Source organism: Oryzias melastigma, linkage group LG22, assembly GCF_002922805.2.
Source record: "Oryzias melastigma strain HK-1 linkage group LG22, ASM292280v2, whole genome shotgun sequence".
Lineage (NCBI taxonomy): Eukaryota > Metazoa > Chordata > Actinopteri > Beloniformes > Adrianichthyidae > Oryzias > Oryzias melastigma.
The window spans coordinates 3,959,811-3,982,258 of record NC_050533.1 but is presented as its reverse complement, the minus strand read 5'-3'; the positions used below and the strand labels follow the sequence as shown (position 1 = coordinate 3,982,258).

Here is a 22,448-nt window from a genome sequence, read left to right as displayed (position 1 = left end):
ATTCTCTTTCAGGACTCTCTTTTCAGAACTTCACCACAGCTTTGGAAGACGCCTTCAGGTGTATTTGTATTCCTGTGTGGCGTCTTTGTGTAATGTAAACAGCGCTGCGGCTCATATTTGTCCACTCTGCCTCGACCCCCGGTGCCCCCCCTCCCAGATCGATGCTGCAGATTTGATCAAGCCCGTCGGGCTGTGTGTGGAATGCCAACACTGTCATCAGGCCCAGTGGGAGGCAAATGGTGAAATCGGTGGGATTGATCTGGTGGGCTCCACCGCGAGCGCCCAATCCCGCAATCATAGGCCCTCCGATCAAAGGCAATGATCCTCAGCTGGGAGCCCCGCTGGGCAGGGAGGGCGGGGGCTGGCTGGCAGGCTCGCTGAAGGCAGAGATGATGGGTAGACTGTGGGGAGTGAGCGGGAAGAGGCAGAGGAGGGGTAGGGCCTCAAAAATCAAAAAGATCCAGGAAGCGGCTGCAAATGTGGCGGGGACGAGTCGGTGTCAGGGAGAGTGGGCAGCCCACTGCGTCCATTTGGGTCTGTTCTGCTCCCAGCTGGGGGCAACGACGGGCTTTGGTCTGTCTCATCAGAAACAGAGCCTGACGTACACTAACTTCTGATTAAACAAGACCATGACAGATTTTTTCAAACTTCTGATTCTTGTGAATGACATGAGAATTGAAACTTTGTCAAACTTTCAATCTGTTTCGCAAGTAGATTGAAAAACATGATATAAAAAACTACTCTGATGAAAATTTTGTTTTTAGTGTTTTTGTGGCATTTTCTTTTAACGGAAGACATATGTTTAAAAAAATTAAGCTAAAAATTACATTTCTGAGTATTTCTTTATTCAAATTGGGGTAAATTTGAAAATTATGTTGCAAAAAGAGTGTACCGTATTTTCTGGACTATAAGCCGCTACTTTTTTCCTAGATTTTAAACCATCCGCCTAATACAAAGGTGCAGCTATATCGTGTGGATTTTTCTTCCACCACTAGAGGCGCCCTAACCAGAATTAGAATAAAAATAAGAGACAAACAAATCAATGCAAATAAGAATAGCCTCGGGTACTTTTTCATTAGCAGATAGAACAGGCACAACAACAGTAAATATGTTCAAATCCTCACCTCTTCACCATGGTAACCATGTGAAGAAGTTCGTAAGATGCAAGTTTTAAGTTGAAGGCCATAGAGCTTGCTATCTAGGAAGGAAACCTAATAATTTTACCATTCTTGTTTTCATAATTAATGTAGAACACATTTTTGTTCCTAAAAAAAAGGACACATATTAATTTGCGATTAATTGTGAGTTAACTACAGACAAAATGCAATTAATCGCGATTAAAACTTTTAATCGCCTGACAGCTCTAGTCATTACTAATATAAACTGTATAAATGTTTAGAAACCCAAATAAAAAGGTTCCAAAAATCCAATCGACTCATTACAAACGAGTTAATTAGCATCCATGTGGTTGACGAGCTTCATGCAGCTTTTCTTTATTTGAAAGATTTAAAGCTGCATCCAGAGTTTTTAGGTTTTATTAGTGTCAAATAGTGACTGCAGCTCATTTAGATTTCAACACAGTCCAAATAAAAAAAAAAAAATCTCTGTAAAATATTTAAATGTTATTAATCTTCTGATAAATGTATCTAAAGTGCAAATAAATCAGTTTAACTTATAAGAACAAGTTGAAGTTTGAACCAATGTTAAGGTGAGATGTTTTGGTTCTCAGAGTGAAATTGTACATTTTACATACATTTTAATTCAGAAGGTAATTTGAAGTGTTTTTGAAAGAGAAAAATGTAAATAGATAACGTAACAAAAAGTATTGTGAAAAGGGGTGGGGCCACACAAGAATATTCTTCTACTCACTCCTTTTTCAAGCACATTGTTTGCTTTACTTGTATATTTGTATTTTTTTAATTCTTTTTTTTCTTTTTTTTTATTTTGTGTTTGAAACAAAAAAAGAATAAAAAAAATCATGGAACAAATTAAGTTAATTAAAATTTAATTCTTTTTTTTTCATTTAAAAAATGTCTAAAATGTATAAATGACTATAAAACATTTATGTAAATAAATCTAATTTATTTGTATTTACTTATAAAAACTTGTTTTTAACGTGATTGTATTTATTGATTGTTAAATTGATCAGCATGGACTTGTAGTGTTTTGATGGACAGACATCCAAGCGTAGACTTCAACCTTTTTTTCTTTTTTATTCGTTGTTTATTCTGTAAATTTTTTGTAAAGCAAACTAAACCATAAATTGATCAATCAGATATAAACCAGATTGGATGTTTCTCGTTTGAGTGCAGGGAGATTTTTGTTCATGGCGATAAATTTTTAAAACTCACTTTGGAAAAGTTTTTGAGAAAAACTCGCCATTGTTTACATCACGACAAATGAGTCACTAGAAAGTCATGTGTGCAAAATGCTAGCAGCTATTAGTAGTTCCTAAAGGGTATAAATGCAGAAAATTATTTTTAAAATCTTTAAAAATTTACTAAAATAAAAATCTTCAACAACTAAATCAAAATGAACAATTTAAAGCAGAATTCTCTTTCTAAAATGATTGTTTATGAAGCTGCTTTGAGTTTCTTGTTACAAATGTGTTGTAATATAAGCTTTTTAAACGCCTCACATTTTGTTCTGATGGAGATAAATGGATATATCGGTGAAAAAAAGAACATTTAGAGTGATCTTATTGCCAAAGTTTGAGCTTGATGTGATGAAGGTCACACAGATCCTCGTGAGCGTGCGCAGAGGCAGAGCGCACGCTCACAAAACACGTTTGTGTCCATCATCAGCACGGAAACACAATTATGACTCAGACTGTTGTCTTCCTCTTCCCTGAATAAAAACACTCAACCCCCCTCTGTTTAGCCTGTAATGAGTTTATTTATATACGTGTGCATGCTCATGAGCCCTGGAGGTCATGTGACCTTCCCAGCAGGCAGCTTTCCCACATGCCCCTCCTCCTCCTCAGTGATGCCGATCACGGATAAATGACGGAATGATCAGGTCACGGAAGAAAAGTCTTTGTTTTTTTGTTTTATTTGATTCTTATTTTATTTATTTATGTTTTTAAAGCTTCTAAAACTGCATGTGTGTTTGTGTCCTGGCTGCCTGGCTCCTAGAAGTGTGCAGCAGAGTGTAAAGTGACAGGTAAGAGATTAGGCCTCTAATCCGGGTCCAGACGTGCAGAGACGGTCACAGGTCAAAATCTGGTCCTGCTGGCCTCAGAACACGCACACCAACACACACACACACCACACATGCGCACGAACACTCACACATGACAATGTTGACTTCCTGTGTGTGTGGTTTGTGCGTGTGCGGTACCCAGCGTAAACAGTGGCGTGCCGCTGAGCTGGGCGTTGTGAAGGTGCAGCACTGAGAGCCGGCTGGTCAGCAGAGCCTTGGAAAGAGACCGGGCCGGGTAGTCGACCAGACTCACGTTACACACGTCCAGCCGGGACAGACGCACACTCTGAAATCACAATAGACCAGGGGTGTCAAACTCAACGGCACAGGGGGGCAAAATCCAAAACACACCTTAGGTCGGGGGCCGAACAGGATAAATATTTATTAAACACTCTAAAATTGCATTTTTAAAACTTTAAAAGTGTAAATTATTAACATAATTATGAAATAAATTTATAGCATTACCTGCAATAGTGTGAATGCTGTAAGCTAAATTTGGCTGCTGAAGATGCTAGTGCTGATAGCTGAAGATGCTGCAGTTGATAGCCAGCTAAAATATTAGCTAAATGCTAAATTAGCCTCTAAAAAAAAAATAAACAAAACAAAGCAAAACAAATATACAAATAAATAAATAAATAAAACGTAGGTTACCCAAAACAGCTAGCATGTAGCTGAAATATTAGCTAAACTCCAAAATAGTCTAAATCAGGGGTCGGCAACCTTTAACTGTAAAAGAGCCATTTGGTCTCATTTTCTACTGAACAAAACCTAGAAGGAGCTAGAAAGAGATTTACGTTGGCCTTTAAGAAATTTGGATTTGCAATCAAGACCCTTTTTTTAAAAAAAATTAATTTGAATTATGTCTGTTTTTTGGCACAAACAAAAGCAAAAAAATATATATATCACTTCTCAAAAGGGATTTTTGTTAACATTTTTACCTTAGGCCAAATTAGCGAAAAAACTAGCCCGTGGCTTAATAACAAGCTGAACTCCTAAATAGCCTAAAATTCCCCAGTTAGCCTAAAAACTCCAGTAGATATGATTAGCAAAAAATGATAATATATTACTAAAATATCAACTAAATTCCAAATTGGCATAAAAAATTTAATTAGAGGCAAATTAGCCAGAAAAACGCAAGCTCGTTGCTCAATTACTAGCTGAACTCCTAAATAGTCTAAAATTCCCCAGTAAACTAAATTAGTAATAAAGTTAGTCTGTTTCTAAAATAGAAGTTAAATTCTAAATTATTCAAAAAAAACTTCAGTAGATAACAAATTAGATGAAAACATTAGCATGTTGCTAAATTATTAGCTAAACCCCAAATTAGCATACAATTCTTCAGTAAACTAAAATAGTCAAAAATGTTTTTTGCTAAAATAGAAGCTAAACTTTAAATTAGCCTAAAAACAATAGTAAATAAAAAATTAGCTTAAAACGTTAGCATGTTGCTAACATAATATCTAATCTGCCTTTTTTTTTTTTTTTTTTTTTAATTACTATTTAATTTTTCTTCACCCAGAGAGCCACCAAGGACAGATAAAAGAGCCACATGTGGCTCTGGGGCCGCAGGTTGCAGATCCTTGGTCTAAATAATCGTAGTAAATGCCAAAATAGTCCAAAAAGCTATCAAAATGCCAATTATTAAAACTTTAAAAATGTAACTTTATAACATAATTATGAATAATAAAAAGGCAGGAATATTATTCCAGAGTAAATCAACTTAAACCTTAAATAACTTTGTAATTTTGTCAAAATTATACAAGTTAGAAATGAGCGCAAGATAACATCAGGTCAATAATAGCAGTAAAATAAAATGATCTGGAGGACTGGATAGAATTACCCGGTGGGCCGGATCCAGCATTAGCCGTCCTATGGGAAATCCCATTATACGTTAGCATCAAGCTAGCGGACTTTAGCATTATGCGTTAAATCGATCTCTTCTTTTATGGATCAATTATTTATCTATTAGACTGCTAAATCAGTTTTATCAACCCAGCCCTACTAGTGCCCTAGAGCTCATGCTCATTCCTTTTTTATCTTCAATGCCAAATATGGCATCACTCATTTGGTAAAAAGTAAAAATATGAAAATTTTACAGACTATTTATGAATCCACCGTGTTCTGATAGTGAAAACTGAAAGATTCATAAAAATACTTGTACATATATTTTTTTTAAATGACAAATTAGTCAAACACAATGCATTGTGGTCTATATTTGCCGATTTAGTGAGCATCGATACAGTTTCTTGCAGAGATTTCTGAGAAATTGTAGGTTTTACACCCTATAAAAATGGCAAACACAATATTTATATGTAGTTCCAAACATGCACATATGCTATTTGGGAGAAATAGATATATGAAATATGTTTAGATACCGTAACTTTTTTACTTTTTTTTTTATTACATAGCTTTTTTTTTATAAATATATATATATACATAAAAAAATTGTGATTGACCAATTCAGAAAATATAAAAAATAAATAAATGAATAAAAATAGGTGAAAAACAAGTTTTATTCTTTGTTTCCTTTCATTTCCCTTGTGAAAGAACTTGTAAAATAAACTTTTTGATTTAGTAACACTTAAAAGAAATTGAAAACATGCATATTGTGTGTAATTATTGTCTACTAACTAGTGAACAGTGAAGAAATTCAGTTAAAAACAACAAGTTTCATTCCCGGTTCAAAGCTTCTCCTCACTTTTCCGACACAAAGTCCTGAGATCCAAGCAGATGGAAGTCAGCTCTATCTGCTGATGTGTTTGTGCTCTGCCAGGACTTCTCACCCGGTTTGTTCGGCCCTGCATCTTCGCCCAAAACTCACTTTCCCTGGATAAACATTATTCCTGAGAGAAACCCTTAATGAAAAGATTACCGTTCCTCTGCCAACCTGCTTTATTAAATGAGCGAGGGCCCTCCAAGCCGATGTTCCCATGCTGGTGTTGTCAGAAACGTCAAGATATGTTGTCGATTCGTAGTACAAAATCATATCCAGCAAGGACGACGCTCCCTGGAACAGAAAACAGAGTGAAAAGCGGGAAAAATGAAGAAAGCTAGGCTCAAAATTTGACAGGAATGTTATGAAGTTTCTCATGGAAAGAAGAGAGAAAAAAAGCCTAATCTGATACAGGAAATGCCTGAATATGAAAGTGTATTGGAACGGCAAGACGACGAAGAAGAAGAAAACAAGTTTTGCTCATAAAACTCACATTTTCCTCCAGTTGGGCTGCCTGCAGATTGATGAAATCAAAGTGCAACGATTTCAGGACGGCTTCCAGAGCTTCACAGGAGCGGTGGTCTAATCGCTCACCTTGATGGAGGCAAGCAATCAAAGGCAAGATAATTTGGAGGCTGTTTGCTAACAGGCAAAATTGCTCTGCTCTAAATGTGCCTCATCCTTTTGTGTAAAATGAGCATTTCAGCCAAAAAAAAGAGAGAAAAAAATCAGGACAAAACAACTTCCTTTACAGACAAAGTGTATGTGTGTGTTTTTTCTTTTAATAAAGTTCTGCGACTTAATCAGAAACACAAAAAGGGAAAAAAAATGATGATAGCTTCAGGTTTTTATGATTACACTTCCAAGAATTGAATTGCCGAGTGTCCATTGATTACTGTCTGCCGTCAGACCACAGTAATCAATATTTGTACCGAAGACGTTCGACTTCTAAAACTGATGAATGCAGCCAGATGGGTTTTTTTTTCACCTCCAAAAATCCAACTGAACGTGGAATGAATATTCTCACAACAAATAAAAGATAAACCCAACAATTTGTCCTCATTCCAGAGGAAAGCTGCTAAACTAAAAACAGGACAAACAGCATTTTCAGAGTAGTTAAAAGTTTTCTTAAATCCAACAAAAGCAAAGATTTCAAGTGTTTGAGAGATACAAGTTTATTTTTATTGAAAAAGAAGGAAAACTTTTTCTTGTGTGTCTTCTCATCATCGTAGTCAGTGTGGATGTTGTCATCTAGTACAGGTGAGACCTTTTTCAAAACTTTTCCTTTTGTAAAAGTTTTTCAAGATTTTTCAAATAATAAAAGATTTAAAAAATAAAAAGTCCAAAACATCCCTGCTTGCTTTCTTTGAAAGCATTCTAGAAATCATTTGCCAGTTTGCAGATGATGATGTGAAACTTCTGAAATGATGTGGAACTCACACCAGCTGACCAACCACAAAGTTAACCTGTAATACCTTGTTTTAACCAATAGGGGGCAGTACTCAGACGGCTGTAGACTAAGATTTCAGGAATTTAACAATTTTATTTTAAATTGTCAAAATAAAAATGCGTCAAGGACCAACGGACAGCACTTTGAAAGCCACATTAATAGAGGTCAATAGTAGAAAAGTAGATTTAGTGTTTTGTTAATCTCATTGCCATGTCGGTGGGTTGCTTCCTCCGTGAAGCCGTTCACGTGCAACAATTCACACCTGGTGGAGCATCATCACCTCCCATACATGGGCATTTAGAAAAAATAAATAAATATAAAACCATTATTAGAATTTCAATCTTGTTGTATTTTGAACTTTAGATTTTCTTTAAAAAACAAACAAAAAAATGGATTATTAAAAAAGCTGTGTGTCACGTTGTCATGGTAACATCTTCAGCACGGTTTCTCTCTTTCATCTCTAAATATCCTCTCTAAATAAAGTGATCGTCATGAAAAGTTAAACAAAACATCCTCCAGAGGGAAAGGTCACCTCTTATCACTTGTTTTTGTCCAAATGATGAAACAAAAGTTTGTTTCAAAGTATAAATTCTTACATTCCTCCACTTTTATGTTCTTGTGTCTCATTTCCTCCTCCTTTTACTGTATTTTCGTCTCTATTTCTCTTCTGCTTTATCCCAATTTTTAAAATTAATTAAACTGGTTAAAGGAAACTATAAAATCACTGTCTTTTCTGCTGTTTTGCTATTTTATTAAACTGTGGAAAAGAGTATGTTAACATATGTATTATAGTATTAAGAAGTTCAAGTCAATATTTTTTGGATTGCTCAGAAAAATGTTTCTACTGTTTCTCGAGTGCCACCTTCCTGCATGTTTTCCAACACACCCTGCTCTGGTATGTTCTTATTGGCTGGACACACCTGAACCAGGTAATTGTTTGAGTCCCTACTCATGACAATGTAGGGACTATAGACCTACCCCTGGTCTATATAGACTACAGTCTATGTAGACTATGGTCTATATACTGTAGACTAAGATCAATATAGACTTCAGTCTATGTTGACTGCGGTCTAAATAAACTAGAGTCTATAGAGACCATGGTCTATAGCAGGGGTGCCAAAATCCAGGCCTCAAGGCCGAGTTTCCAGAAACCCTGCTGCTGCTTACCTGAATCAGGTGTCTTTGGCCATTAAGAAGCTTTATGACACCAATGGTCTATAGAGACTACAGTCTTAATAGACTAAGATCAATATAGTCTATAGAGACTACAGTCTTAATAGACTAAGATCAATATAGTCTATGATCTATGTAGACTAAGGTCTATGTACACTGTGATCTATATAGACTACAGTCTATAGAGAGTTTTGTCTACGTTGACTATGGACTATGTGAACTATAGAGCATGTAGACTACGATCCATGGAAACTAAGGTCTATAAAGACTATGGTCTCTATAGACTTCGTCCTATACAAACTTAGGTCAATAGAAACTACGGGTTATAGAGACTACGGTCAATAGAGACTACAGACTATAGGGATTACAGTCTATAGAAACTAGGGTCTATAGAGACTGCAGTTTACTATAGAATAAGATCTATAGAGTCTACATACTAAAGTGACTACAGTCTCTATAGACCACGCTCTCTATAGACCACAGTCTATAGAAACTGCAGTCTTTGGAAGCTATGGTCTATAGAGACTATGGTCTATAGTGACTAAGGTCTATAAAGACTATAGTCTCTATAGACCACGCTCTCTATAGATTACAGTCTATAGAAACTGCTGTCTTTAGAAACTATGGTCTATAGAGACTACGCTCAATAGAAACTACGGTCTATAGAGACTATGGTCTAGAGCACATGTGTCAAGTCAAGGCCCGGGGGCCGGATCCGGCCCTCTGAGTAATTATATCCGGCCCTCCAGATGATTTTATTGTTATTAATTAATTATTATCATTAATTTTGACAACATATATTTTTATGGAGAGTAAAATATTGAAAGTTATTCAGGGTTTAAATTGATCTATTCTGGAATTATATTCCTGCCTGTTATTATTCATTATTATGTTAAAAAGTTACGGTTTTAAAGTTCTAAAGGTTGGCACACTGCTCACTTTTTGGACTATTTATGGCATTTACTAAGATTTTTTAGGCTATTTTGGAGTTTAGCTAATGTTTCAGCTACATGCTAGCTGTTTTGGCTAATTTAGGCTTTTCTTTTTCCATTTTTTATGCTGTTTTGGAGCTAGGTTAATATTTACACGCTAGCAGTTTGGGTAATTTAATCTTTTTTTCAGTTTTTTAATTTTTTTTTATTTTGAAGTTTAGCAATTTTTTTCAGCTACATGCTAGCTGTTTTGGCTAACCTAAGTTGTTTTTTTAGGCTAATTTGGCATTTAGCAAATATTTTAGCAGGCTATCAGTTTCAGCATTTTGAGCAATTAGCTTCAGTGATTTCTACTGTCAACTTCAACGTTTTCAGCTATCAGCTTCAGCGCTTTTAGCTACCAACTTCAGTGTTTTTAGCTATCAATTTCAGCATCTTCAGCTATAACCACTAGCATCTTCAGTGGCCAAATTCAGCTTGCAGCATTCAAACTAACATTATCACAGATAATCCTATATATCTAGTTCATAATTATGTTAAAAAGTTACGGTTTTAAAGTTTTAAAAATTTAGAGTGTTCAGTAAATGCTAATCCTGTTCGGCCCACGACCTAATGTGTATTTTGGAGTTAGGCCCCTTGTGCGACTAACTTTGACACCCCTGGTCTAGAGGGACTAAGGTCTATAAAGACTACAGTCTCTATAGACTACGCTCTCTGTAGACTCAATCAGTCATGAGTAGAGACTCAAACATTTACCTGGTTCAGGTGTGTCCAGCCAATAAGAACATGCCAGAACAGGGTATATTGGAAAACATGCTGGCAGGTGGCTCTCGAGGACCAGGGTTCCCTACCCCTGGTCTATAGAAACTACGGTGTATAGAAACCACTGCCGATATAGAATAAGATCAACAAAGACTGGTCTATGTAGACTACGTTCTATAGAGACTATGGCCTATAGTGACTTTCTATAGACACTATGGCCTATAGTGACTAAGGTCTATAAAGACTACAGTCTCTATAGACTACGCTCTCTATGGACTGCAGTCTATAGAAACTATGGTCTATAGAAACTACGGTGTATAGAAACCACTGTCTATATAGAATAAGATCAATAAAGACTGGTCTATGTAGACTACGTTCTATACAGACTATGGTCTTTATAGACTTCTAAGGTTAGAGAGTAATGATAGTATTCGGACATGTTCACGACATCTTGCTAAGCTTTAAAGTTAATTAAAAAAATGCTTTTTAATTTTCCAGAGACAAAAAATAAACTTCTTGGGGTTTAAGGCAAATTTCAAAACATTGGTAGGTAAAACTTTCATAAAACCGATTCTTGTTTTTCAATTTAAATGGAGGGAAACAAAAAACAAAATGCATTCAATTTTTTTCTATAACTATGTCTATGTTACTAAAAACTGACCAACATGGTTTTCCATAGTAGTAATCTGATTACTTTAGTGAGTTGCAGCTCTGATCTGGAGCCACAGTTCATCTCCAACTGTGACTGATCAGACAAATTTACGTGACTTTTAAGGCCGTGACAGTAACCCCCCCATGCCGCTCTTTCTCCTGGGTTTATTCTTATCTCCTCAGCCAAGAAGGGGGAATGATAATTACTATCATAATTATTTTCCAAATGATTTTTTTTGCCCTTCTGTTTTAACAATAATCACTTCGCTGAGCGATGGCAGCGGGCGTGTGAGGTGCAAGGAGAGCATCCGAAATCCCATTTTTCCTAATCCGCCCTGCATCGGGAAGATAATGGCGGCGACACCCCGAGTCAGATGTCATCAGTGCGTGACGACAGTTACACTCATCACGCCATCACACACAGCTTCACCGCCGTCATGTCTGCTTCCTCGTGATAGAGGACTGAAGTGAAATCTAAGGTTTTAAAGTCAAACCTGAACCTCGGAAAGGCTGGAGAGAAATTAACAAAAACTGCTTTGTGTTTAGCTGCTAATGTGTGGGGGGGTTGTGTCACAAACATTAAAAAAGCTAAAAAAGAAAAAAATCATTAAAAAAATCAAACTTACTAACTTTGTCAACTTTTCTCCTTCCTACTTTAAAAAAATATTTTTTAAGAACACATCATGATGAAATATCAATTTAACTGCTTTTTTTTATTGATGCTAACTGCTTGATTGTGGATGCAGATCAGATACAATTTTTAAAGACCTCAAACGAATGTGGAAAAGTCCAACAAAAACTCAAAGAGGAAGTAAAAAATAAATTTAAAAAATTTTACATTTTTGTCCAGTGACTATGATTAACAGGGCATTTGATGACTTTTCCCCCCATTTTTTAAAAACTAAAAATCAAAAGAAAATAACATTTGCAGGTTGTTTAGTTTTTTTTTCTGTTAATTTTTTTGGTTTGCACCAAATTTCCTTTACGTTTGCTACTCCTTGTACGCTCCGCCCATCTGATTTCTGAGGATACAAAATAAAAAAATAACTCCACTGGGATTTTCTGACTTCCTGTTAGCAACGCAGAGGCAGGAACACAGGAAAAAGTTGGTGGAATGCTGCGTTGATCTGCTAGTGTTCGTGTTTTACTGGAGGAATACAGCACTGATGAAAATGTCTGGTGAAGCTCTGTGAGCTTAAATCGTTTTAAAAAAGTCTATTAGTGGTGTTCCATTTTTGAGAAATTTGTGGACACTCTAGCCTATAAACTGAAATTAAATGCACTCTTTTCACAATTAAAAACAATTATCTAGCACATTTAGGATACTGAAATTGAAAAATGTAAAAAAAAAAATTCCCGATTATCAAATTAATTTGTAACTTAACACAAAAAGATGAATCATTTCTAAACCATGATAGAAAACGGTTATGAATTGGAAAAAAGATTAATTATAACTTTCCTAAATTATTTGAAAGTTTATAACAGTCATTCATAATTATAGAAATTGATTAAATTAATATTTTGTTGCACCCTACTGACAAAAAAAAAGATATTTCAAAAAAGTATTGGATATTTAGTGATTAAAGTTTTTCTAAATTACTCTAAAAGAAGAAAAAGCTGTTTTTGAAAAATATATTCCTTTTTTTAAAAACAAAAAAGTATAAATTATAAATAAGATCTAATAACATAAAAGGAGATTACATTTCATACACTGTTTCCTTGCATTTTTTAGTATTTTCATGGTATTTCAACAAAAAAAAAATCAATATTTGCATTATTATAATGATGTTTAGGTTACATGAGTCTCCAATAAAAATGGAAAACAGTAATAAAATATACGTTTAATTAGATTAAAATGACCTTGAAGACGAAAAGTCAAAATCTGTGATTTCATGATAATAAAAATAATGACAAAAATGTTCTATTTTTGTCATAAATATCTATATCATTCATTTTTGGATTTATTTTGGTTGCAGTTTTGTTTGTATGACAGAAAACATGAATCCACGAGGAAGCTCTGTTTTCCCGAATGTTCCTGAACATCTCAAAAAGTCCTCAGTCGGGTTTGATGATGATAGTGAGGCGTGCGGCCTACCTTTCAGATCCAGGCGTTCCACGCTGCCACCTACACACCCCCCCTGCTGAGAGACAGACAGAGAGAGGTTTGATGAACACACACACCTAACACACACACAGCCTCTTCACACTGTCGTGGTTTGATCAAGGAAGCTCGTCGGATGCCCAAGTATGAATTATGAATTTCACAGTTTCCACCAGCGTCGACGGTGACACGGCGTCCTAATTAACCAGTGTATAATAATTAGAAACAGCTGGTCATCAGTTGATGTGTTCATTTGTGGAGCCAGGCTCCACATACGTCTAATTTGACTGCATCAATCAACCGGAGGCAGCAGATCTGCTGCAAAACAAGGGAACAAAATACAACCTTTGTTTTGTTTTTCATCATCGATGAGCAAAACAAAACAACCGAGCGCCTCGTTTTACGCAAACAAATGTGGAGCCGAGGAGTTTCAAATCTTTGGTTTCACTGTTTGACCTTCAGTCCATTTTTAGGCCAACTTCAAGTCTATCCCTGGAAGTGTGAGGAAGTGACCACCAGGGGGCCCCAAAACTGTGCAAATTAGACTTCTACTTTTCACTGACACGTGCATCTTTTTTTTTATAATCAGAAATAGTAGAAAAAAAATCCCAAACAGACAGCAGCAAGTCAGTCAGAGGCAGAGCGCCTCACGCCTCCCAACAACCGATCGAAGATGTTCTCCGTCTTCCTCATTTGATTCCAAATCAGAGAAAGTCGCAGACTTGAAGGCAGAATCTCCTTGGAACAGAAATTCCACTGGATTTCTTTTCCTTTTTTAATTTTGAAGTGGTTTCACACCCATTTACACAAAAAATATTTAGTGTTATAAAAACATTCACTTGTTCAGAGCGATTTTTGCATCCTCAAAACAGGAAAATTATACTTTTTGATTTGTTTATAAATCATTTGTTTCATTTTTCATGCCTAAGCAATAACAAAAATAGGAAATTTTGAAGGTTAGTTGATAAATCTGTTGCTGTTTTTGGTAAAATCAGCGACTGCACTGACCTTTCTTCATTTAAAAAAACTCAAAATCTTTTTAAAATTGCTGTTAATCTTTAATTTTATTTCATAATTTGTATTTCCATCTTTAAATTGAATGTTTCTTATTACTTCTTTTTAAGGTTATTTGTTTTTTTTTTACACGTCTGAGTATTTTTTTTTAAGTTTTATATAAATAAAATGTATAATTATTCTTTAAGTGAGGATAAAATGAAGGAAGTCCCATTTGTAGATTAGAATCCACAAATTATTTGCAAAAGCTGAAAATAAAATGAAAAAAAAAACCCTGTTAATCATTATAGCTAAAAGGTCAAAGCAAAAATCATTATTTTTGTAAGATTTTACTCTTAAAACAATTAAAATTAAAGTAAAAAACTTTTATTTTGAAATTCAAAGAGAATGTTTTTTTGTTTTTTTAATAAAACGTTTGAAAATGTGGGAGTTTTAAAGGTCAAAAAGGTCTATTTTTGGGAGGGAGGTCATGTGATGTTTGAACAAAATAAACATTTGGGTTCAATTTCTTTGTAAAAACAGCAGCTTGTTGTGAAACAGCTTGAATGACAAAGTTCCTCCGACTTTCTTCGTCCATCTTGATCGCTCAGTTTGCAGGGATTCACATCAGCCGTCTGTCAGCCGACTGACAAAAAAAAAAAAAAAACAACACAAAATGAAGGTGATTTTGTGCAGAAGTCTGGCGTCTGAATCTCCTTTATTTATGGCACACATCCAAAGAAAAAGAGAACACACAGATAGAGAAACACACACACACTTCCTGCTCTTCACACGAAGAACAGCACCGGCTGTTTTTCATCTTAATGAATTTTTGAGCTCCTTCCTTCCCTCGCCGCTCGCCGCTGCCTTGTGGTGAAAGACATAAACCGAAGGCGCCGGCTGCCAAAACCATTGATGTGTCAGGAGGGAGACGGGACAAAATGGAGTGATAAAAAGCAAAGACGCACACAGAAACTTGACTCACTCCACGTGGTTTTGTATTAAGAACTCTCCGAGTGCTCCGCTTTAATTACCGACAAAAACTAAAAAAATTAGCGTAACATGTCGGAGAATTTGTTGCCCATTTCAGAGCTCTTAAGGGTTTAAAAAAAAATCTCCCCCACATTTTCCTTTCAGCATCTTTTCTGCACTTAAGGATAAATTATTTAAAATAACTCAACCTTTTATCTCACACTCTTTGAAGGCGGCAAATTAAAAATGGAAATTGGGAGCTAATTAATATGCAAATGTATTCATTTGCTGTTAACAATTAGCAATTAAAGCCGCAGTGTCTAGAAAGAGCTCAGACAAAATTAGTAACTTCATTTATCATGTAAAAAAAAAAAAAAAAAAAGGGAAAGATCTGAAAACGAACATCAAATTCTAATTGACTTTCACAGCGTCGCCTTCCGTCGCCGGCTTTGTTCGTCCGAGGCGACTCTGTTTCGTTTAGTGACTTAATTAATGCCACTTTGTGTCAGAGATACTGTCCCCTTGAACGCTTGATGTCAGGAGGAATGCTCACGCTGGAGGCTGAGTGTTTGTGATGATTGGTGTTGGTTTGGGTCTCGGCTGAATTCAGATTCTGCAGGTTTCACACTGAGTGATGAGATCAGCTCAGATGCTTCTGTTCGCTCCACGCTGGCTGAAGAAGAGACGGGAAACGCAGCGGGGAGCATCCTTGTTTCTCTGATCAGCTTCCAGATCCAGGAGTCTGAAAAGGTTTTCACACGATTGTCTGCGATCAACTGGAAAAGACCTTTCAAAGACTAAAACGGGAATTTGGTTGATGGGTTTGTGCTGCTGACTGGAATCACACAGTTTTTAGAGTATTTATTGATACACATCTGAATATTTAATGGAACAATTTGACTCGTTTTTAAGGTCATTAATAGGATTTGATATAAAATCTAAAAGAAAAATCCTAATTTGAGCCTCCCATAGGAAAGATAAAACATGTCTTTTTTGGAAAACACAAAATGTTAAATTTAATTCACTGTAAATCTGGATTCTATTGTAGATCTACAAATTAAACATCAGAAAAAACATTGAAACAAATAAACCCTTTAACGACATTTCAAGAAAAATCCGGATTTTAAGCTTTTTCTGCTATAATTTGAAAACTGATAACTTAAAAAAAAATTATTATATCACTTTATCTTCAGAATAAGCAAAGAATTAAATTTTTTAAGAGGAAAAATCAGTTAATCACAAAATTTTCAGTATTTTATGTTTAAAAAAATGAAGTTTTACAATTAAAGATCAGTTTATAAAAGGCAAAATGTAAATCTAGGATAATCTAAAAAATGTTGCATCTTTTGATTAAAAATTTACATAATTAGCTTTTTTTTCTGAAAAAAAAGGAAAATATTTGGTTTACATTTAAACTACAATCTTGCCTTAGTGCCAATTTTTAATCCGTGATTTATAAAGCTGGCTCTATTAATTAATTTATTTGCCATTTACATCATTAGCATAATTTTTTGTTGAAAAAAGGTAAAAAACATTGTTCACATTTTTAGCTAGAATTTTTCTTGTGTCCCAAATAAGTTTTGGTCAGTTATGGTAACAAATATAAACATATAAATATAGCTGACTCTCTTGATTTTTTTTTTTTTTTTTTTATGGCTGGGTTTGTAAAATATAATAATTGATCTGAATCGATCTAAATCTAAAAGACTAATAATCAATCCGTAAAAATTGAGATTGATTTAATGCATAATGCTAAAGTCTGTTAGCTTGATGCTAACATATATTGAAATTTCCCATGAGACGGCTAATGACAACATGTTCTCTTGTACAAACGACCTATTATTGTGTTGCTAATCTAGAATAATCTCAAAAATTTTCCATCTTTTGAGTGAAATTTACTACACTGGCATTTTTTTCTAGAAAAAGTCAGATAATTGGTACACATTTGAGCTAAAATCTTACTCGTGAGCCAAATTTCAATCAGTGATTTGATAGTAACAAATATAAACAAATAAATATAACTGACCCTATTGATTTTGTTTTTATGGCTGGGTTGATGAAATAGATAATTCAATCTGAATTGATCTGTAACTAGCTAAAGCTAGGTTAATGCTAACGTATCATGGGACTTCCTATAGAACGGCTAATGCTAACACTCGGTTGACCTAAACAAACTTTGCTGACTAATTGAGCATCATTATTTACTCACAGGTATGAATTTTCCAAACTCTTTTAAGGAAATAGTCTTTAAAGTAACGATTTGTGGTCGTACTTTCTTCTTCTTCTGGATTAAGGTGCAAAGTTAGAGCACTATCGCCACCTAGTGGCCAAACTGAAACGCCTTCCAGGAGAGAAAGAACAATTGTTGGAGCTTCTCGGTTTGAGGATCCATGTAACTATATCTTCAAAACATATATATATACTGCATTATTAATATATTTCTAATCAAATGTGTCTAAATGTGTTAACAGGGTAAACACTCAAAATTGAGTTGAAAAGAATCGATTCTATAAAATATCGACGATATCCCGCCCTAATTTTTAAAGATTATTTTATTTTTCAAAGTATTGTCTTTTTTGTTTCTGGCTGAAAAGATTTGATCATAGAGTGTTAGCAGGTGGAGATGCATGATGGGGGATTTTTTTGCTCCTTCTAAGGCTTGTTAGCACCACAAAGTGATCAGCAGACATTTCAGATTCCCTCAGTGCGAAGAGGATCACACCGTTGTTCTTCCTCAAACTAAAAAAGGTTTCACACGCTGGGTGCGCGTTACTTTGTACTGTATCTGCTGTTAGGGTGACGCTCTTTTTTCTCAAAGTATAAAAAATGTTAACTCAAAAGCCTGGAAATGCACATTTGTGAGGATGTTGGAGCTGCGGGTTTCAAGGCGCTTAGACACACTCATTACACGAGCATTCACCTGAACACGCAAATTCAATTCAGTCAAACGGCGGAGCACACATGCCTTCCACTTTAACTGCAACTGCTCCCAATTTAATTAGCATGTAAGGCAGACTGTTTAGCACTTAGACGAGGTTTCATCGTTCCTGCTCGCCGTTTTCTAAATGGCGTCAGGGGAAATGCCGCTGCAAGTGGAGTTTGTGTGTTTTAAACTGAGAGCGAGGAGGGCCCCGACTCCGACCAGCAACTCCTGTTGGGGCAACATTTGTCCGGTTGTGTGGAAATCTTCCTCCTGGATTTTATTTTGCATGCAAGGAAAATAGTGCAGCACTTACTTAGTGACATTTACCTCGACTATTCCACGCCAGGGAGGGGTGCCGCAATAACAATCAGCATGCATTTAATTTAAAAGAAAAAAATCTTTCCCCTTCTGAGGGAGGGGAGCGGGGAGGGATGCGGCTCTCTGCGCCGGTGTGTGCGGGAGACGCTATAACATTTGTGCCGGCAGACTTCCGCAGTGGAACATTAATGCTAATCAAAAGAGCTGAGAAAGCAGCAGTGGTCTGTAAAAACAGATTTTCTCTTGTCTTCTCATTTCTGTGGGGATCCTCTCCTTTCCCTCCCTTCTTCCCACTCCTTCCTCAGAGGGATTTATCCCGGGAGCATTTCAGGGAAATGAATCTGACCCTGCATTTAGGGGAAGCATATTGTCATGTCAGTTTTTTTTTTTTTTTTCTTAGCGGTGGAATAACTAATGAAAGTTAAGTTGTTGTAATTGATTTCTCCTCAGTCCACTCAGCTGAATAATCTGCGAGAAACACAACCGCTAAGCTGTTCATTAGAAGATTTGCCAACATGCAGCTAATTCCGGGCTTACTCTCCAAAAACATCCCGGGAAGAATGAAAACTAAAAGTCAAAACCATCTTAATCTGGAATCCTCTGGTACATGTAGGTGAGAGAACGCGGCAGTTGGAGCCCGTTAAAAGGTAACCGCTAAATCGTATTATGAATGAGTAAAAAAAGAAGACACTCTAGGCCAGGAGCTAAACAGCTTTGTGTTCCCGCTGCACATAAATTGTGTAATTTTTGTGCACCCAGCATGTCTCTGTGAGTCATAGGAAGCTGCATTTGCATGGATGTGGAAAACTTTATCGCCGAGGAAACCAGAGGCGAGATCCGAGTCATGTGCGGGTCTTCCTGACTGGAAAAAAAAAAAAAAGATTTTTTTTTCATAAAACACAAATAAAAAAATAAGTAATAAAAAAGAAAAGATGAAAATGTTTTTTATTGAATGAGGACTTATTACTTTAATTGCAGTTTTATGAGTTTTAACAAAATTGATGTGCTAAAAAAAGAACTAACAAAAGTTTGTAGCATAAATTAATTTTTTAGAAATTTGTTAAATTAAGAGTCTACCTAAAAAGAAGGTCTAAGTAGCAGAAGTTGTAGTAAAAATGTAAAAAAGACTAAAAAAATAAAATAAAAAATAAGGTGAGTGATGCTGTGGAACCATTTGTGCTTTTTAGTTTATACCTGACGTAAAGAATAATTTACAATTATGAATTTTATTCTAAGAAATAACATTAATTGTTCTGGTTACACAAAGATGTAAGTCCTTAAAAAGAAAAATTTGGCAAAAATGTGGGTCGATTTTGTAATCTTCCAGCATATTTGTACAAAAAAATTAATTAATTTTTATCTAAGTATGTGGAACTTTTTACATTAATAAGCAACTCTTTAGTAGCTGCCTGAATGTAGGGCTTACATCAAATAATTTGCTAATCTGTACGTTCATGATGAGTTCAATGTACCACTCTGATCATCTTTTAATCAATTTTTAAAGTGTTCCCATTTGTCTTTTGATTTATAAATATAATTTTGATAATAAAGTTTTTGCCAAAAACCTGTGTCGGTTTCTAGGAGTGAGTCTGCCTACATTTCCCATCATCCCTTTATCTACATTTTCTGCCGTTAGCTTACAGCCCCTCACAACCCCAACGTAGTATTAGTGGTGCAACAAAAAATGCTGAGAAACGTTGGAGCTATGCAGTTTGGAGTCAGTTTCCAGCTCAGACCAGGAAAACAAAGACGTTCATGGATCTATTTGTCTATTAGTGGACGCATCAGAATGGAGTGGAGCAGTGAGCTAGTATGTTGCAGGTACAAGCTTTTGTTAAATGAATAAAGAAATGTAATTTTGTTCTTAATTTTCCTTAATATGTCCTCCATCATGATTTCTTTTACAAGAACATCTTAAAGGGTAACCAAAACCCAAATCAACTTTTTTTGTCTTTTGACCTCTATAAATGTGGCTTTAAAAGTGCTATCTGTTGGTCCTTGCCACATTTTTGACCATTTAAAATAAAATTGTTTAATTCCTGAAATTGTAGTCTAAAACCGTCTGTGTGCTACAGCCCCCTACAGTTTGAAATGAGGTATTACAGCTGAATTTTGTGATTGGTCAACTGATGTAAGTCCAATGTCATTTCACGAGTTTCTCTACAGTATAAAAGCCCCGCCCATCTGGGAGTTACTGTGTTAGCTTTAGCATGGCTAAAACTTCTGACTTGAACAACTTCCAGTGGACTTGGAAGTTAGACAACATTGTTTGACTTCAATTGAGATTAAATCCAGCAGATTAACTCCGTCCGGGTGATGGGATTCTTTGCTTAATACATTAACTTTTATTAGCATATGATGCTAGCGTCATTTTACCACTGAGACACAGGTCCCCTTTTTTAATCTAAAATGTGAATGGATTTGTCATTACTTCTTGTTTGTTTGCTCACATATTTAATTTACACTTGATTATCTTACAAGAAATTCGAGGAATTTGGAAAACTTCACCTGTACTGTTCAGTACCAGGTATTTATCTCTGATTCACACTTGTATTTTTGGCTAAATGTCCTGGATTGATTTTAGGTCAATGAATCAGACTAAATCGGATGGTTCACAATGAATTAATATTGACTAAGAATCGGATTGTAAACCACCAATTATGTATGGAAGCCAAAAACGGCCCTCCCTACTTTTGTTTTGTCGTTTTCTTGAGAAAACAACATTTAAACTCATTATAACGAAAAAACGAACTTTGTTTTCCCGAAAAAACTAAGTTTGTGTGAAACAAAGTTTCTTTTATTATTTTATTAGTGGGTCTACGCTCCTCAAACGCCTTCGATCCATCTCATGCACCAGTCCTCTTCTCTTTATTTCCCCCAAACCTCTGAACAAGTTGATTAACGGATCACAGCGCCGACGAGAATCTGCGCATGATGCGTTCAATGAACTCCGGACATTAGCGGACCCGAACAGCCACTCAGCCCAACTCAATCCGTTACTATGCTTTTGTTGTTTTTATATAATCCTCAGGAAAACAAAGCCGTTTTTCAGAAAAAATGTTGAAATTATTTAATCAATCGATTATATATGGATCATTGCTGATGTTCGACGTTTTCTCTTCATTGGAGGACACAAACTTTTGTTCACTTTAGGCAAACTAAATGCATCCACTCTAAGTCTCTATTTTTATAATATTTTTGTATGAGGAGGAAACGATTTAGCCAATTTAAATGATTCATTTTGCTGCCTCTAAAAAAATACTGAACCAGCACCAAGATCCCCGTTACTGTGAGTTCTCACGATCACAGCTGGTGGAACGAGCTGTACTGATGCAGTTAGAACACTTTTTCAAGTTCTCAATGTAAAACATGAAAAACTTCAGAAGTTTGACTCCTGATAGGTTGACACAAACCTTGTTTGACCCTCTAAGTTTAAGCTGAAATATTCAACTTTTGTGCGTAAAGTCAAAGTTAAAACTCAGTGGCCCCCACCGGCCCAAACCTAACATTGTTTACGACTCCTATAAAAAACGCCACCAACAGCAATGCTGCTTTATCCACTTACAGCATTTCAAAGGAGTGCAAAGGGCCCCACGGGTGCTGGGAGAAAGCTTTAAATAGTGTTCAGTGCTGATGCTCAGGGGAAATCGCTTCTCGCCTTAAAAGACCTAATTTAATAAATTTGCTCTTTAGGCGTTCCATCTTTTCGATTTGCATCGTCTTATTACAGATTCATTCGCATGCAGCCCTTTTGGTCTAAATATTGCCCCTCTTAACTAATGCTTAACTCTACATATTTGACTCTTTCAGGAGGACCACCTACATTCGTTTCCAGTGCAGCCGGGTTCATTAGCACCTCGGAGATAATGCGGCGGCTGTGTGCTTAATGTAAGCACTGCTAAGTCTCTAATTTTCCACAAATAATTCCCCTTGATCTCAAGTGAAATTTATGCGGGGTGAGGGTGGAGAGCGGTGCTTTAATACTGCCGGTCCAAGTAAAGTAACTGTGTACATAAAATGAATTATAAATGGTAAACTGTGTTTCAAGTTACTGCAGGGTGAAAATTAATATTTCCTGTGCGAGCAAGTTGAAGAATAAATGTGAGATTGTGGGAGAGTTTTGTCTTCTTTCAATTAGAGGCAAACTCCTCATTTGCCACAAAATGATGAAATACTGTTGTTATCCGACTTCAAACGTTGATGACCATTATTCTGAAACTGCATAAATAAGAACATTGCGACAAACTCAAACCAAGACC

General features: G+C 35.8%; 1 protein-coding gene across 2 annotated transcripts in view; it reads right to left on the bottom strand.

The window, feature by feature from the left end:
- Positions 1–22,448, bottom strand: part of si:dkey-288a3.2 (protein phosphatase 1 regulatory subunit 37) — a 60,476-nt gene that overhangs the window by 32,077 nt on the left and 5,951 nt on the right. For both annotated transcript variants that reach the window (XM_024273504.2, XM_036209922.1), the window contains exons 4-7: positions 12,978–13,023; positions 6,408–6,508; positions 6,089–6,208; positions 3,340–3,487 (exon numbers count right to left, since the gene is read on the bottom strand). In XM_024273504.2, coding sequence (XP_024129272.1) covers positions 3,340–3,487; positions 6,089–6,208; positions 6,408–6,508; positions 12,978–13,023 — 415 coding nt within the window. The remainder of the gene's footprint in view (positions 1–3,339; positions 3,488–6,088; positions 6,209–6,407; positions 6,509–12,977; positions 13,024–22,448) is intronic.